Below are 19363 nucleotides of genomic sequence, written 5' to 3'. Positions count from 1 at the left end.
GCTACACTCACTTACCCAATGTAAAAATATGTGATGTTGACTTTGCAGTTTTTCCATTGAAAATGACAGACTATGACAACCATGCATCTCTACCCAACACATATGAATTTCTGAATATAAGACTGTTGTAATTGTCCAGTGTTCAGCAAATGTATTTAATACAATTAAGTGGCTGCACATATTTCTGCTTACTGAATGCATTCATAATGTCATTTTGTGTAGAGTCGCATTATGCTTTAAGTATTTAAAAGCGAGCTAATGAGTAGCAACTCGGTGGATTGAGAAAAATAGAACTACTTGTCAGTTGGCTGCAATCTAACAGACTGCTGTAGAATTTTTTAAATGGCTTCCATTCCAACCAAAGCCCTCTGCAGCTAAACAAGCAAATATTGTAAATGTGATGATCAATATAGGTTCAATTATGGCTTAATAATTAACCTGCACAAAAAGTGTTTTTGTTTTGGTGATTTATTTGGTGAGGTGCAGTATTTACATGAATTTCATTTTAACTGTAATATAGCAGCTGAAACTGAATTTGTCACTTTTACTCAGAAAACATGCATTCTCTATTGTTTCCTTGAACATTCTGATACAGGGAAATACATTTTGGATGTGCTCGCTAATATCAACTGTTTTTCAGAGAGAAGACACTGGTCTAATAATAAAATATTGAAATTGACCAGTTACAGTGGTTAGTGTAATGATGTTCCTTAACAGTGTTGGTCTGGATAAAGCAATATGACTTGCTATAAACTATAACATTACCATTCTTCTAAACATTTCAACATAAACCTAATTCTAATAAACATTGATTTAATGCTAAACACATTTTGATCTTTGATTTGATTTGGAGGGGGGTCTTGTCGAAGTATGAATTGGGTTCAAAATGTTGTTTTAACAGTTTAACAGCCGTGGCCAAGGGTTAGGAGTCCTCGAATAAACATTCTCATAAAGCCTGTGTCTAGATTGCATTTTATTGAGTTGAATGATTTAAGGGATGTAAGACCTTCAGATCAAATTACACTTTCATATAAAATGAAGAATTTTTGCACAGACCATGGACCATTGTTAGGGTACAAGCCATATTTAATGTAAACAAATCTGTGCCAATGTAAACAAATCTGTGAGAGATTGTACAGTCTGTTCAGTGGGTTGTACTCCAAACATAAAAAAATCTGCATAAATTAACGTCTATTCACCATACATCCATTATGAAGAACATTCACGATTCTTCTGTTGATATTGATCACCATTTTGCTTTCACTAGGGACATGGCCAGTCATCAACCAGTGAATACAAAAATCTCAGGTTCATAAATTCAGATTTGTGCTTGCTTCGGGCCCCTGTGCGATGTCTTCACCTCAGTCACATTTCTTTCCAAAGACTCTCCGGTTGCATGCAGCTCGTCTCTCTGCCGTGCAAGATCACTGCGTGCCTCCTGGAGTTGCTCATGCACCTCTATGTAGCGCCTGCTCTGCAGGTATCTCGCCTCCACTTCTCTGCAGCTGGAACTGCCCTTCAAATCTGAAAGATGACACTTTATGTAAGTGGTCAAGGGAAAGGCTAATAACTACCATTATGTAACAAGTGCCTGAAACTTCTCTAAATCATTATTACCAAGTGCATAAAATTCTCTAAAACCATCAATCTAGAGCAAACGTGGTAAGCCCAAGCCAAGCAAAACACCTTAGGCTGGTTAAAGTTGTTTTGGGGTTTTTTTTCAGTAGGGAAGCAATGTACAGTGTCAGTACACTACCTAGAACAACAATTACAATAGCAGTAGGGCATGTGCTGAAACAATAAAATATAGATATATCGCAATATTTTTCCTCATGATATTGTATCTATATTTAGATCCATGTATCGATATTTAAATTAAACTAGTTGTGTATTCATATCATGTAAACACACAACAAAGTTGGCACACTGCTATTTCCAAAATCAATTTAATGAGCTAACCAAGAGACAAAAACCTGATGTTTTAAGTTACATGCTCTCAATCAGACATCGGTTAATAACCTAAATATACCCAAATTAATTGGAATTGAAATTGGAATTGATTTGTAATCGAATCAAATTATGATATAATGTATTGCAATATATCAAATCGTAATGTGTATTTGCAATACATATCGTATCGTGAGGTGCTAGGTGATACCCAGCCCTAAATAGCACACTGATTCTTACAGTGCGTTCACACCAGAAGCATGAGAGCGTCAAAATTCGCTCTGGCTGCCCTGCCTTCAACGCTCGAGGACACTCGTGGACGCTCTGACGTAGTTGAAATAGGTGGCAACGTTTGTTCAGAATGCTTTGTTTTGTGAACTATATTTAAAGGGGCCGCAATTTAAACATCCAGACATGTCGACCATTTACTTTTTGCCGACCTATCACAAGTAGCGTTTATCCTCATGAACTCTTTAAAATGTGAAAATAAGAAATCGATCTATGGCAGAAAGTAATGAAAATTATAGTTGTTTGTTATCAAAATAAAATACATTTGTAATAATAACTGTGGTCTTGGTTGTTTTATATCCCTGTAAGCAAACAGGGACAGATCATACATTACTGGGAAAACCGCCACGGCAATAATTAGTTTCTCGGAGCACTTCTATATTCCAATAGGTTGCCGCCGAACCGCGTCACAGCTCATTACCATAATGTTGACTGCACTTGAACTTTGATCTAAAGCCCACACCGCCCAAGACTCGCCGCCGAGAGACGCTGGCTGTCATTGAAAATGAATGACTTCCGTTCGATTTGACGCTCTCGCCACCTCTGGTGTGAACGCACGGTTAAGACATGGCACAAAAAATTGACCACAATTTTACCAGCCATTAGTTAAAAAAAGGAATTTCCAAATTACACATAGAAAACAAATGTAATATTTCATTTATTTTCTCTTTATTTTAACAAAATTATATTACTTTATTATTTATTATAGGGGTGGGCAATATGACCAAAATCCTACATCATTATATGAGTAATTTTATATCATGATAACGTTAAATATCATGATTTAATAAATTGTTTCGGAAAAATCTATAAAATTCTATTAGATTTTAAGTCATGTGATAATGTGTAATTTTGAGTAATCCAGTCAGTGAATTCAATATTTTATAAATGAAAAAGGAGCACAAATAAAGGGACTGGGATGACTCAAAACACAGCTGCATGTGTTTGGATGGGAGGCATGTTTGGACCGTGGGGTGATTGTCATTGAATTTGCTTTAATGGTTGCTGAAGTGAAATTTCATGCAGCAAAAGTGGATTCAGAGTCATTTTTTCACATGATCTAGACAAGCATTTCATCTAATTAAAACTGTGGTTTTTTTGTCTCACATGAAGCCCTGGCCACTGATATATAGGTGCGCATAGATACAGTATATGGACAAACACAATGTACAAATTGCTGTTTTCTGCTCGGTATCGTGTTTTCAAAAGCCAAACCCATTCCACACCACGGAGGATGCACTTTTTCCTTTATAATCTCCTCTAATCTTCTCATTCAAATGAATTTGAGGAATGAGCAGTCCCTCCTCCTTCCTCCATTAATCTGACAGTGTGTGTAATGCGTGCATGTTATGTGCTGTACACAGTTCTCATGTGGCAATTTTGAGTTACCGCGATAGAGACGATAATCCAAAATGTGTACCGGTTGGCAAATTTCTACAGGTTTATCATGTAATATAGTTGACTGTTTAACACTTTAATAAAAATTAAAGCAATTAATGCCATATCCGGGTTTTATACCTTCTGAAATTTCACAGGTTTTTTTTTCCTACTTCCTGGCTAAAATTGCCATATTTTCATTTCCAGGAGGTACACACTCGACTCAACTGCACATCCTCGCACAGGAACTGATTGTGTCGAGCATTACGCACCACACATGTCCCAGGCATAATATACACAGGAGCAGATTTACTGTTTGGAGAATGGAATGGTGAGCCAAGTGTGGGAGAGATACGGGCATGCTGCCATATCTTTTCACATTGCCAGAAAACACACACACAGTGTCATCTGAACCAGTGTCCAAAGTAAAGCCGAGAGAGACCCAGCATCTGCGTGATAGAGACTGAATGTCAACCAGAGAAAATAATAGTTATACATTTCAAACATCAGCAAATTCAATTCAGCATTCAATTTGTTTTATATCTGTATGAATAGTGTCCAATAATGCATTGGCAATGTTCACTTAAAGGTGCACTCGGTAAGTTTTTCCTCATTAAAAGTTTAACTCCAAAAAACATGAATTGTAATTTTGCAATATATGTATAAAATCATGAGCACTCACATTAAAATAAAAACTCCAGTCATATCAGTAACCTTATAAAAGCTGTTTTATTACACTGAGAGGGTCCGCACATGGGGGCTGCCATGTTTGAATCATATGACCAGCCGAATACTACTCAATTAATCTTAGTAACCGTCCTGTTATGTGACACTTTCACTTATTGATTAAAGTAATTATGACTGACTGTGAATCCTAAATTTCTACAATGGCATCTGAAACTGAAAAATAATGAAGCTGCATCCTGTGTGTCAGTGTAAGTCCAAGATGACACAATTACAAAAGTTACTGAATGCACTTTTAAGTTTATCTTGCCGATAAAGCTTGATAGGAATCGCATCTGCCCATTTGATCCAATTATTATATTCCAATTGAAAACTCCAGATGATTTTTCCAAAATTTTACAGAATGTCCACTGATATTAAGGCATGTATACATATACTTGATTCAAAGATTTATTCCTGATAAAATGTTTAATTACCTCTATCTGCAAAAAAAAAAATGAGATTAACATGTATATATTAAAATAAATTGACATTCCAAGTTCTTTGAGACAAAGTAAATATATAGTAAATATATTTCTGATTATGTTTTAATGTTTGTTTTAATGAATCATGTAAAATTAAGCACGATCAATATCAGAAAATTGAGCGATTAATGAAATAAAAGAATTAATCTATTCACAGCCCTAATGTATGTGTGTGTGTGTGTGTGTGTGTGTGTGTGTGTGTGTGTAGAGAGAGAGAGAGAGAGAGAGAGAGAGAGAGAAATTTGACATAAAAAATGAGATAATTCCCCTTATTTAAAGTAGGTCTTATAAGTAGTTAGTAACATCAGAACATGGCTACTATGATTAATAAACGTGATATGGAAAATGTGGTTGGCGCATTTTTAACACTTTCTGTCTGAAGATGATAGCAATTCAATAGATGGAGCTGTAAAATAATTCTGAACCCTCCTGTAAATAATTCACTTTTAATCAAAGCTAAATGCTGCATTAGTGCATATTTATAATAAACATCTGACATGACAGCACAAATTGACAATCTTGAGGGGAAAACACATTTTGTGAGAAAATGAAAGCAGGAGGTTGCACCTCAGCATAAGCATAATGGAATTCCTCTGAACATGTGTTACAGACTAATCTAAAATAACTCCTTGGTATATAGCTAAACCTTAACTTTTTTTTTAATTCTGTGGCCTGTTTTGTCCAATGTCCTAACAATAGGTGAGCGCAGACTTGTGTGAACACCCCCTTATTCTGTACGATCATTTGTTTTTCTGATCAACAAAACAGTTTATCGTCTGCATTAGTGAAGTGAAAAAAGTGCATTTACAATGTAAGAAAATGTGTTTTCATATTAAGTGATGTTTGAAAACTAAGGACATGAACTTAATTTTCATTTCACTAAAACGTTGAAATGCAGCATGTCTTTGTTTAATGTCTCAAATATTCACAAACTTCAACTCTTGAACACTGTACAATTAGCAGCACCTCCTCATACCTTCAACAGAATCTTGCAAAACAGTGAAGACTGGATCGTTGGGATAGGCTCGGTTCACATCCTCCATGATCTGCTCCACTGTAGGCGGTTCGGGTCGGGTCGGTAGAACCATCCGCTTCTTGCTTTTGGAACCAAAATTCATCGTAATTCTAGACTGCATCAGCTTCAGTTTAACAAATCAGACATATGCTATTTATAAAGCATTCGTGTTGAATTTGATGGGAAACTGTGCAAAAAATATATGCACATGTTTTTACAGCAAGGATCAATCTATTTGGGGTAAACCAAACCCTTGTTTACAGTGGAAGCCATCTGACACGTCAGAGGACACTCTATGTGATGACTGTCGCCACCTAACGACTCGGAGTAACACCGCATTTGAGTTTCCGAATCCACCCTCCAATTAAAATGTCATTAATAAAATGGTAGATAGTGATAAAATAAAAATAAAAATAGGGCATTAACATACATTTAAAGAGTGCTATGTAACTTTTTCAGTGTTAAAATACTTTCTTCTGTCCCAGCTTTAATATGACTATAAGTAAGCCATTCTTAGGTAAAACATTTTCAAAAACTGTAAATACTGTGTTTCTGTGTCACTGTGTTTGTTTTGAGCTACCTGCTAAGTCCCGCTCCAACAATGTTAATGAACCAATGGCATGAATTGAGGGCAGGGCTATCTGACTGTTTGAACAACTGCAGACCTTGTGTGTATTCAGAAAACGGTTTCAAAACATTGTTTATTTTTTGCTATTCCTTTCTGTGGCACTAGTAGCAGAGAAATTACATAGTTCACCTATTTAAGTTTAGCATTTATTTTCATTTCTGAAACAGATAATTCTTTAGGTTAGTACTACAAAACGCAGTAGCCTATGAGGGGTTGTACTATCTGTGTGTATTATTGTATTATTTTATAAAAAAAAAAAAAAATCAGTCATATATAAAATGCAGATTATCCAAAATGAGATATAAAAAAAAATAATTAAAGAAACAAACAAGCAGGTGTACCATACCAAGCAGGCTGAATATAGGTATGGGCAGGGGTGAGCTGAGCCCACTCAAACATGAGTCTTGCCCACCCAATCAAACATTTGGGAAACATTGTTTTAAATAAAAAAAAATATATACAATTTCCCCCCAATTTGTTCATTGGTTATAAAGAAAAATGGGGTGGGCTGTGTGTTACAGACATTGAGAGTGGGCTGTAGACTGCCCAACCAATACAAAACAGCACTGGAAATGTGTAGTGTTTTTTCTATTTTTCTCATTGGCCAAAAGCAACAAGCTGCAGCTGCAAACCAGATGTCACATGAGCGAGAATTGTAATAATATATACTTTTGTGTAATGCAAATCAGAATTGAGGTAGGCTATGTAAACACGATGAAACATAAGTACGTTTATATACTGATGGTCTTATTTTGACATATATGATTGGTTTCTGCATTTATAAAGTTAGAGATAGCTCAGCTAGTTTCACAAGCTAGCAACCAAACTAAGCCAGTTTAGCTACCAACTCTGTCTAGCGACCAACTCTCTGCTCATTCTGATACATTTTTGTCTAAAGTTGTTTCGTCTGAGAGTGTTTTGCCTGATGTTGGATAATTCCATAGACTTTCTTGACAAGAGGTTTTCCTGATGTGTAATGTGTGATATAGAAGAATGCAAATGTGCAAGAAAGTTTTCTCTGGTTTTGTTGTTTGCATATACAGTGTATGCATTTTATGCCATAAAATATGTTGAGAATGTTCATGTACAGTATAAAATAAATAGTTTCATAAAGATTAATATCTCTACATGTTTACCTTTCCCAGTACTTGTTGCAGTGTAGGCTAGGTATAATAGGTTATGCAAGGTTTTGTATAGTGCATTGTGTTGCCCACTTCTTGCATGCAGCAGGCTTTCAAGAATAAAAAAAAAAGCAATATGAGTAATGGTGGGCCTGTGCCCCCAGTAGACTTTTATGTCTACAACGCCCCTGTCTAGCAGTGATCATGTGGTTGTTGTTAATGTACCACAGGCTCCCTCTTCTATCTCCCTCCACATCAGCTCCCCAAAGTCGCGTTGCGGGTGTTCAAGAAATACTTGACGGACATTAATTATAAAGTAGAGTTCTGTGCGGGATGGATTTTTCCACACCCCCAAAATTATATGTAATATTTTGTCCTGCTCCCAACTTTAAATTTCATGTTTTGTCCTGCTCCTGCACGCAAAAGCCCGTAGGTAGTGGTCTGCGTTAATTGTTCAGTCCCACTCCTTTAAGATTCTGTCCCACTGTTTTGTTTTTTTTTTCATCTTCTTTTTTTACAATTCCCACCCGTGAAAAAATCAAAATGAGAGAGAGATCAAACTTGTCCCGCACCACACTCTGTTGCTCTGGGTCCTTTCACGTGGTTTCCATGGCTAATATTAGCTAACTGTTCGTGACCATGGCTGGATACAGTGTTTTGCGAGATGCGTGCTTCTGTTTCCCCTTTTGTAAATTCGGTGTTGCTGAGAGATGCTTTCTGTAATCTCATGTCTTACCTCTTTTATACATATTTTACAGTGCTGTGATAGTTTGTTGTTTATTGTTTGTCATCGCTTTTTAAACTACTGTATTTTTGCCATGAGTATAACCTTAGGTGCTTACATGGCATTACTTTCCATCCATTCATCCATCCATCTATAATGGTAGCCAGCTGGCAGGTAGCTGTGCAGTGTGTAAACTTCACTCCCCTGGCCTCAAGAGGCGCACTAGTGTCCGACACTATGGGTTGTAGCCTTTAGCCTCTTCATTGGTGCGCCCACCTTCCATGCCGGAGACCCCGGTTCGAATCTCTCTCATAGCAGGCCCAGAAGGACCAGTTACACATCCATCCATCTACCCATCCAAATTCCTGTATATTTCCCTAAATTACTTTACAAAATGTACTGGTAAAAATATAAATACACTTTACTAACCTACAAAGGCCATCCTCATTAACTCATTAAGACTGAAAATTGGCTTGAATTATTTGATGTGGATTTTAAAGTTACTGCATTTTCAAAAACTGATTTCTCTGAATTTCAGCATACTCATCTGTCACCGGACAAAATCATAGGATACCTGTTTCAGACACTACTCAATTTAGCATTTTGCCTTTGTAGGACAGTATCATTGCTTATTACATTTCTGTCAAACTTAATTTTGTATAATTAATTTTTTAAGCAGTTCCCATCTCTTACAAACCTATGGAATCATAATCTTTTATGTTACTGATCTCTCCATCTAATATATTTCCTTTCATACCATCCTTGTTTTCCTCCTTGATTTTATTTCTATTCACTGCATCCTTGCATTTGTGGGGGCTCTGATTTGTCTTTGTAATTTGCTTTAAGGATGTAATACTAATTACTCTAAAAGTGTTTTGCTTTATTTTATTTCTTAGTAAAGGAGGTCGTATACCAAGAAAAATGTTGTCAGGGACCACTTCAATCTTGAATATATACAATGTTTATCAGTTTATTTCAATACATTTTTATAATGGGGATTAAGTGTAAAATATAATTATATTGGGCCTTATGATCTTGACAGTTGCCATTTTATGCCAATTAAAGACATTAAATTAGTAGTCTGAGTAACCAGGAGCTACCTAAAGCGTATATAAGAGTAGGCTCGCTCCCTCTGTCAAAATCAGGGGTTGAAGTGATAGTTAACAACGAAACTTAATTTGACAAAAAATTATGATTAAATTGTGTTATTGTATCATTACTGTTGTAGTGTAATATTACAGTTTATGAATACAATTTGTTTTATCAATCCTCAATATAAAAAATATTTCAGAAGAATATTGATCTTTACTCATGTGTGAGTTCATCCTTTGAAATTATAATAATTTATGCAATAATAATAATAATAATAACAATAATAATCAGTACAGTTTAGAGCTTTTGTGTCTTCACATATTTGGGGTCTTCAAGTAACAGGTAGGACATTTCTTAATAGTTTAATATTTTGGCATATGAGTTTGAGTTTGTCTGAACAATTATATTGTTTTTGATGGTTATTTCTCATTCACACTGATACGACAACAGATTTGAACGTGGTAGAATGTAACTAATGCATGGGCAGGCTTATTGAATGACTTATTTGCTGGAGAAAACATTCCATTGCGTTTTGTGTGTGTGTGTACAGTGATCGCGATGGGAGAAATGTGCCTGTGTATGTGTGTGTGCACAGTGATTGCGATGGGAGAAAAGTGCTTCTGGTTCCTTGCAGGGTACTCAAGGGTGGGGTTAGGGCATCTGTTGCCTCGCAGGAACAAACTGAGGCCCCTTGTACAATGGACATACAGTGATAGGGAGAGATGGGGGTATGGGGGGACTATCCCTTTAAAAAAGCATCTTTTCACATATAGAATACCATACAAATTTATTGAAAGTTTTTAAATTTTTATATTTTTATCTAAATAAAATTATGATTTCAAAATTAATAGACCGGACAATTGCAATTTGATTGAAAAGTGTCATTTTAAATAAAAATGCTGAAGACATGTAAACTTTCTGGACAATTACATATTCGATGACTGCTGTAAATACTCAAAACATGTTTAGCTTAGGAGGAGGAACAAATATTTTTGATTATTAGGCTATAACATCCAAAAATCCTGACATTGACTGTCTGATAACCATGATCATTAGGAAAATAAGATAAATTATAATTCACATAATAATTCAAAATGATAATGAATTGAGGTCCTCAATACTGTCACGTCAGATTTTAACAATTCAATGCCTCAGTACATGTGTGCCTTGAAATTGCTTTGTGCCCATCTGAAGTCTTTCTTGAGGAAGCCGCTCCTTTTACTTGTTGTCATGTGATTCTTCTCTTCACATAACTGAGACTTTGCATGAGTGCAGTCGGCCATCTGTATGTAAATATGTAAAAAAAAAAAAAAAAAACATTATAAAAAATACATACAAAAATAAATAAAGGTGAAAATTTGAACATTTTGTGAAAATGTACCTTTTAGTCAACAGTGGGTTCAGTCTACAGTCACATACATGGAAAAATAGACAGCACAAATGGATAGATTAATGTGGAACGAATAAACAATTGGAAAAACGTATGACTTCATTAGATATTATGAGACAGATGAACTGTTAGTAACAAAACTTTTTTTGTGTGTGTATGTGTGTGTCAGATTTAGATGTAATTAGTAATATGATATGACGTACAGGAGTTGAACTGGTCAGTTGTTTGGCTTCAGGCATGGCAGGACCAATAGTTCTGTTTCTCACCAGAGTTTGAAGAACTACAATAAGAGACAGATAGTGGAAGGAACAAGTGTAAAATATGAATAAATAAATAAGACCAGGCAAACTCGGCATGAAAGATGAATGACGAAAATGAGGCATTAACATTTACAGTATACAGACAAATATGAAGGCTGTCATGAAATGTGACAAGCAGTTTTCTCTTTTATGTGCCACAATAACAAGCCATAACAATTTGCCATAATGTAATGCTTGATTTAAAAAAAAGGTAATTCCATAATAAATAATATAATAGATTAGATAATTTATTAAATGGGTCTGGGTAATGGTAATGGTTTAACCTGTTGTAATTGGTTTGTTTCTCAGTCCCTATATTTAGGGCTGTTACCTACTTGGTATTTGTTACTTGCTGTAAGCTCCATGACCTCAGCATACCAACTTAATCCATGTGTTTGCTTATGAAATACAACACTGGTCAAAGTTTCAATTAATTTGAACAAATAAACTGCTGTTTAATCAAGACTGTGAAGTTTTAATTTGGAGTGATCTAAAAAAAAAAAAATGGCTTTGCAGTTTTTTTTACATAATTATTGTAGTTTTAATCAAATAAATATTCCAGGTTCAATACATGTTAAGATCAATTTACAGCTTTTGTGGCATAATGTTGATTACCACAAAAATATTCTCATCCCTCCTTTTCTTTAAAAAAAGCAAAAATCGAGGTTACAGTGTGGTACTTACAACTGAAGTTTATGGGGTCAAATTTTGGAGGGTTTAAAAGCAGAAATGTGAAACTTATTACTTTATAAAAGCACTTACATTAATTTAAAACTTGTGTTGTTAACACACATATTGTTTATGTCTAGTTATACTACAGGGCTGTTGAATGCTTGATTCTGATTGGTTGAGAACATTCTAAGGTGTGCAATTATTTTCAGGGAAACGCACGGCTAAAGTAGTTCCAGGCAGGTCTTGACCGCATTACAGTTCCATATCACTTCGCGTAGTCAACTGTAATAACGGAAAATAGGATACAATTCATAACAAGAAGTGACAGCGACAAATCCACTTCAACTTCAAGAGGAAAAAAATGACAGACTATTTTGATTTTCCGGAAGTAAATTTTAATATTTATGGTGAACATAAACATTTTAACAACTGGGCGACCGCAGTATTGGATAGCTCAGATGAAAAAACAAATAAACGGAAGAGGACATCAAAGGCAGCCGGCAACAACAAAAGACATAAAACAATCAGCGAAGAACAGCTAGACCGACTCGAGGGCTGAAAAACATGAAGAAAACACCAAAAAAACAACAGCTTGGGCTGTCAATGTGTTTAACGTGCAGTTTAATTTTAATAAATAAATTCGTTCAAATTAACGAATGAATTATAACGTATGAATTAATAAATAAAATAAATAATATGACGCACATGATTTTCTGTCTCATTATTGCAACCTCTGTCTCTCTAATAACTACACTAATAACTGCATTAGTCTGCTGTCAGTGGCTCAAACCTCCGTTACTAACTCTAAAATGACGTTTTGGAATTAGCAACGGAGGCATGGGATTAGATGCGTAAGAAATTAGTCCTACATACAAGAGCGTTTTAATGACAAAAACTTGACAAACGTCTAGAATCACATCATCTGAACAATGTTTCGAGGTGTGGTAACTGTAGTATAAGCGAATAATTGACTCCGGGCGTTGAATTATTAGAAAATAATGCACACCCGGTGTAACGCCACTCCGCTTCGCGTCGTGACCGCATTACCACCCCGGGTGTGCATTATTTTTCTAATAATTCAACGGCCCGTCGTCAATTATTCCTTACTTGCTATACATTCGAAAAAGTGAGTATTTAACTTTTACGAATTGTCTCCATTCATTATAAGTACCCACTGGGAACCCAGATTTGTGCTTTTTTCATATACACTCACCTAAAGGATTATTAGGAACACCTGTTCAATTTCTCATTAATGCAATTATCTAATCAACCATTCACATGGCAGTTGCTTCAATGCATTTAGGGGTGTGGTCCTGGTCAAGACAATCTCCTGAACTCCAAACTGAATGCCAGAATGGGAAAGAAAGGTGATTTAAGCAATTTTGAGCGTGGCATGGTTGTTGGTGCAAGACGGGCCGGTCTGAGTATTTCACAATCTGCTCAGTTACTGGGATTTTCACGCACAACCATTTCTAGGGTTTACAAAGAATGGTGTGAAAAGGGAAAAACATCCAGTATGCGGCAGTCCTGTGGGCGAAAATGCCTTGTTGATGCTAGAGGTCAGAGGAGAATGGGCCGACTGATTCAAGCTGATAGAAGAGCAACTTTGCCTGAAATAACCACTCGTTACAACCGAGGTATGCAGCAAAGCATTTGTGAAGCCACAACACGCACAACCTTGAGGCGGCTGGGCTACAACAGCAGAAGACCCCACCGGGTACCACTCATCTCCACTACAAATAGGAAAAAGAGGCTACAATTTGAAAGAGCTCACCAAAATTGGACAGTTGAAGACTGGAAATATGTTGCCTGGTCTGATGAGTCTCGATTTCTGTTGAGACATTCAGATGGTAGAGTCAGAATTTGGCGTAAACAGAATGAGAACATGGATCCATCATGCCTTGTTACCACTGTGCAGGCTGCTGGTGGTGGTGTAATGGTGTGGGGGATGTTTTCTTGGCACACTTTAGGCCCCTTAGTGCCAATTGGGCATCGTTTAAATGCCACGGCCTACCTGAGCATTGTTTCTGACCATGTCCATCCCTTTATGCCCACCATGTACCCATCCTCTGATGGCTACTTCCAGCAGGATAATGCACCATGTCACAAAGCTCGAATCATTTCAAATTGGTTTCTTGAACATGACAATGAATTCACTGTACTAAAATGGCCCCCACAGTCACCAGATCTCAACCCAATAGAGCATCTTTGGGATGTGGTGGAAAGGGAGCTTCGTGCCCTGGATGTGCATCCCACAAATCTCCATCAACTGCAAGATGCTATCCTATCAATATGGGCCAACATTTCTAAAGAATGCTTTCAGAACCTTGTTGAATCAATGCCACATAGAATTAAGGCAGTTCTGAAGGTGAAAGGGGGTCAAACACAGTATTAGTATGGTTGTTCCTAATAATCCTTTAGGTGAGTGTATAGAAAACGAGGGACATATCAAAATATTTTTTTTTGTGGCAACCAACATTATGCTACAAATGCTGTCGATTGAGCTTAGCTTGTATTGAACCCGGAATATGGACCGATATAGCTGCCAGGACTATTTATCAGACGATATTTGGCCATTTTGAGATTATCAGCATCATCCGATAATGCAGTGTTAGCTCCTTCTTATGTCAGTTCAAATTGTTAGCTTTGTTAATTAATAAAAGTTTGTTGAATTTGTATTAAATATTGTGTAAAATAAGTGTTAATTTTTCGTTCTAGCAGTTTGCCTTAAGATGTACACAATTTATCTGCATAAAATCACCCATTGGCCACCCAGCTATCAATATCAAGACATATCAATATCGGCAGGGTTGTTACTAGGATGCGATCTTTGGGGGGCATTTTGGTCTTTAGTATAGGCAACTAGCTGTCTCGATCATTCAGCATTTGTACCAAGGGGTTGTCAGAAGTTTTTTGGGGGGGGGCAAATGGAAAATATATGGAGCAATGTCAATTGCTTCCCCTTAGACCTGGCCAAGCCCATATCGGTCAACCACTGCTTTTAAATTCTCAATTTTTTCTACATTTTTCTGGTAGCCTAACTAGATAAAACATCTAACATCTAAACATCTTCACAAAATAGTGTAGCATCTCTGATTTTTTTCTCTCTTTTTGAGAATACTGGAAATGAATGGTGTTTGTTGCTCTTGTGCTGCGTACCTTCTCTGGTGACGTTCTCAGCTGCTGACATGGCCTTCCCACTCAGATCATTGACCATACCGTCTACTTTAACTTCGTGCTTCAGGAAAAATGGGCGCACCGCATGCCTGTACAGAATCTGAGAACCATTCCAGGAGACTGGAGCCATGCACCACAGAAGGAACAGGCACTAAACACCAGCAAAAAACAAAGAGGACAGGAGAGGGAGAAAGGTTATCTGGTGTCAACACTAATATGGACATACTGACAGATGGTGTCCAAACAGAACTTATAAACTATATATGTTCTAACTATAAGGATCTAACTATCCTCTTAGATAGCATATGACAAAAGGAGGCAGAAGTCTTTGTGCCAATTAGCACAAAGGAGCTGGTAATAAATGATCCTCTTAAACTGGATATTAGCAGGAGAAAGCATATGGCATTGTTCTACCCACCTTACATATGTAGTAGAATGGAAACCAGTAGAGAAAAATGTCAGAGAAGAATTCACCTATGCTGAAGAAGCCGTAGATTACCCAATATGTCAGCCATTGTGTGTCATCCTCTTTACCAGGACTTTCAATGGCTTTTATTCTAAAATATTGAAAAAACACATTTTAAAAGGTTAAGAAAGAAAAAATACAAAATTAACAATCCAAGTAATAGGACAAATAGTGCTTTGTGAAAAGTTTTAAAAGCACTTATGACTCACGAAAAATATGCTGGATAAACGAAACCAATCAGATTGCAGAGCAGAGAGGCTCCATAGCCAAATAATAAATATGCTCCCGTCACGGAGACAGCACCTGTGGGGGGGGGATAGATAAATACAGCCCATCTAAATTAACCCAACAGTGCCTTTACTGTATCAAATATGCTGGATAAACGAAACCAATCAGATTGCAGAGCAGAGAGGCTCCATAGCCAAATAATAAATATGCTCCCGTCACGGAGACAGCACCTGTGGGGGGGGGGGGGGGATAGATAAATACAGCCCATCTAAATTAACCCAACAGTGCCTTTACTGTATCAAATATAACTGTCTTTAGGGAAATTACAATATTTAACTAGCTACTCATGTTCATTCAGTTAAATGCGTAACTGTCTTTCAATAAGGCCAGAAATGTATACAAATGAGTATGATATTCAACTATTATAAACTTGTATTAAATGAACACAGATACTGTATAAGGCAGGGTTGGCAATTCTTACGCATTTAGTGTGAGACACACCTTTTCAGGCTCTGTCTCACACTCTCACTCTACCCAAGTAAATCTCAACAAATCACATCAATACATAATTAAATATAAAATAAATAAAACATAGCAACAAATCTTCAATTTTGATTTTTCCATGCACGAGACTTCAATTTTCGGGCCGCCGAAACAAATTTACCACCCCAACGCACATCAGCGTGCCCCACAAACTGGATAACCAGTGCTCTGGAGTAGCGCAGAGCGCACAACTCAACACGCATTCGATATCTCGGCAAGCGGACGCCTCAAAATGGCACTTAATATGAATTCCATGGAGAATCATCTCATTTAAATTGCTAGGGATGAAGTAAAACCTCTTAAACTGCTAGACAGCCCCAACATTATACACTGATAAGGTAAAGAGGAGACAACACTTATACTTATACTTATCAACATCAATTATAAGGCTTTTTAAAATGCACATCATTACCTAAACTAAAATGTATCATGTTTATTCTGTAGTAACACAGTGACAGAATAGTTATAGTTTCATATTAAATCTATTAGGGGGAATCCATTTAACTTATTTTATTTTAAGTAGGCCTACTTTATGGACCTCCATGAACTTTAGACAAATTATAGACAAAGTTTTCCTCTTGTACTAACAAACTGGCCCCGTTTACCTTCGGATATTTCAAGATATTACTTAACTTGTTATAAATTATTTGAGCCTGAGTAAAGGAATTATTTTTAAAAAAAAAAGGACACAAACATTTTTACTGGAAGCACAGTCCCAACTCAGTAAAGTGGCCCACTCATACTAGTACAGTCAGAAAGCTAGCCCTAGTCTTATTTAAATTAATTTCGTTTGATTTCCCATAGCATTTTGAGGCAAAACAATTGTAACATTTAAAAGTTCAGTGTAAGCATGAAATGCAGTTGAGTAATTCTGTTAATTAGTAATACTTGTAATTATGTAACCAACCAACTTTTAGCTTGTGGGTGAGCTTGGTACCTCAGCCATCACTGACCATTTTTGGACCCAGGAAAAACCCTTGTTGTGCCAAAGTGCATACCGGTAGGTGTTTTGGAATTGTGAATGGTTGGTAAATCTGCATAATTGAGCCATAAAAAAGATAAATAATAAAAAAATATATATAATTATAATATAATTATATATTATAGATTACCCAATATGTCAGCCAATTATAATATATATATATAATTAGTCTTATAGGGTTGGATTAGATCTTGTGTTCACCTATTAGTAACAAGTACACGGACTACATGGATTTGCCTGTTCATTAATGCGGTCCTGGACATGATATCAAAATCTCACTCCAGCCTGGTATCCAAAGTTGTCAACCCTGTATAAGGCCAGATAAAATCATATAATATACGTATACCTATATATAAATAACAGATTTATTTATGTAGTATTTACAAAACCCACACTCATTACCCTTCCTAACAATTCAATCCAGTCAAATCCAATAAAGGAAAGCCAGAACCCTTCTACATAGTTGAAACTACAAGCTTAAAATAGCATAACGCAGCGGTCCCATAGACGTTCTATGGGCAGTACACTGGCGAGGAGACAAGAGGCAGTTTTTTTGAATGGATGTCTATGGAAGACATACTTCATTACGCTGAATAAACTGCTTTTGTAAGGAAAAAGGATTATAGTTTAATGAATTGACCGACTTTAAACTAATGTTCAACATGTTTTACACCAAAAAAATAGCTGTTTTATCAACGACGACGCGGACAATTTAGCGACAGGTAGATGTCAGTTTACGGCTCTCTCCATTCGTTTGTATGTTACCCGTAAATGGTGACTTACTGTCGTAACGAGTTAGTTGAGTGTTAAAACGCGCTTTATATATATATATATATATATATATATATATATATATATATATATATATATATATATATATATATATATATATATATATATAGAAGATCTTTGTGAGAGCCCTTTTCTCCAAAACTGTGTTGGCACCTGCACCAAAAGCAAGTTTTTGCATATCAATATTGTATATAAAAACGTAAAGTTTCTTATTGTTTCTCTCTAGTGATGTAATTTCAGATGTCACTGACAAAAGACAGCAATATACCAACACAGCAAACAGTTTGATAACCTTTAACTGGCTCCTGTCCACACTGAAAAACATAATAAAATTAAACTAAAGATGCGCCTCCTGTGGTAACATTTAAATTAACAGGATTTATGAAAAAGATCAAAAATATTATGTAACATTACTGAATCAACCTGAATAAATCAAGCTACACCAACAAAACTAATAAAATAGCCCTAACAATTGCACTTTTTAAGTGCACCCAGGGTATGGGTTACTTTTATTCTGTGTATCCTATAACTCAGTATTGCACAAAAAACACTTTATATATATATATATATTAAACATATAAAATTAGGACAAACCGGCTGCCAGGTAACGTTTCCTGATACCCGTTTTTTCTTCGATCTTATTGAGACAGTCAGTGAAAAAATTCTTCTCGTTCAAAAAAGCCTCGACGCGTTCCTTTATCTTTGTAAATATGGAAAACATAGTGGCTTACGGAATGTGCTACAGCCGTAATAATAACGTGTCCTCAAGTGCGTCTAATAGTTTCGCTGACTGAACGCACATAATCCGCTTACTGACGCGTCTGTGGGGGAGATCAGCCTTCTGACTGACAGGAGAGAGACCAATTATCTGTTATACCTTATTAGAATACACCAAACAAATTCAAAAGACTAAAGAAAATGACATTTGACGCTTCGTTACACTGCATTTAAAAAAAAAAAGAATGTTATTCCAATTTCAAGCACTTCCATGAATTTACAGTAGGCTAATGAACAGTTAACCACTAGGTGACACTGCTCACTAGGTGTAACTTTAGTTTAGTGTAAAATTATGACTTGCAAATCGCAAACAGACTGATCTTACTTTCCAACCGCTGTGACAGCTTTGAGGCCGCCAAACATGATTTAATGATGATCTTATGCTAACAAGATCACAATACGGGATTTTAAATGCAGTAAGGAACTTCAGTCTAAATCGGCTGTTCAGTTGACTATTGAATATGTCAAATATTACTATTTACTGTATGTGGACCAATAATTTAAGCTGTAAAGACACATATTGCAGGTCTGACGGTAGTTTTATATTTGTATGGCACATTTTTCAGGCTTTGCAAGTGCTAAATGTGTGAGGATGTGTATACATCAACCTGTTACATGACACACAGGCATATTGACT

The 19363-nt window shown here is 36.2% G+C and overlaps 2 protein-coding genes across 2 annotated transcripts; both read right to left on the bottom strand.

Moving 5' to 3' along the window:
• Window positions 1-461: 461 nt before the first annotated feature.
• c32h19orf25 (chromosome 32 C19orf25 homolog) lies at window positions 462-6116 on the bottom strand. Its single transcript, XM_052101542.1, has 2 exons — window positions 5797-6116; window positions 462-1524 (listed from the first exon to the last, which is right to left on the bottom strand). The coding sequence occupies exons 1-2, from the start codon at window positions 5954-5956 to the stop codon at window positions 1319-1321; spliced, it is 366 nt and encodes a 121-aa protein (XP_051957502.1). The 5' UTR covers window positions 5957-6116; the 3' UTR covers window positions 462-1318.
• Window positions 6117-10258: 4142 nt separating this feature from the next.
• On the bottom strand, window positions 10259-18749 carry reep6 (receptor accessory protein 6). Its single transcript, XM_052101535.1, has 7 exons — window positions 18544-18749; window positions 15614-15707; window positions 15357-15495; window positions 14921-15089; window positions 10994-11070; window positions 10782-10805; window positions 10259-10683 (listed from the first exon to the last, which is right to left on the bottom strand). Exons 1-6 carry the CDS (start codon window positions 18668-18670, stop codon window positions 10785-10787), a joined length of 627 nt encoding a protein of 208 aa, XP_051957495.1. The 5' UTR covers window positions 18671-18749; the 3' UTR covers window positions 10259-10683; window positions 10782-10784.
• Between the last annotated feature and the right edge of the window lie 614 nt (window positions 18750-19363).

Source organism: Xyrauchen texanus, chromosome 32 (assembly GCF_025860055.1).
Source record: "Xyrauchen texanus isolate HMW12.3.18 chromosome 32, RBS_HiC_50CHRs, whole genome shotgun sequence".
Classification (NCBI taxonomy): Eukaryota; Metazoa; Chordata; class Actinopteri; order Cypriniformes; family Catostomidae; genus Xyrauchen; species Xyrauchen texanus.
This window is presented reverse-complemented; position numbering and strand designations above follow the sequence as displayed.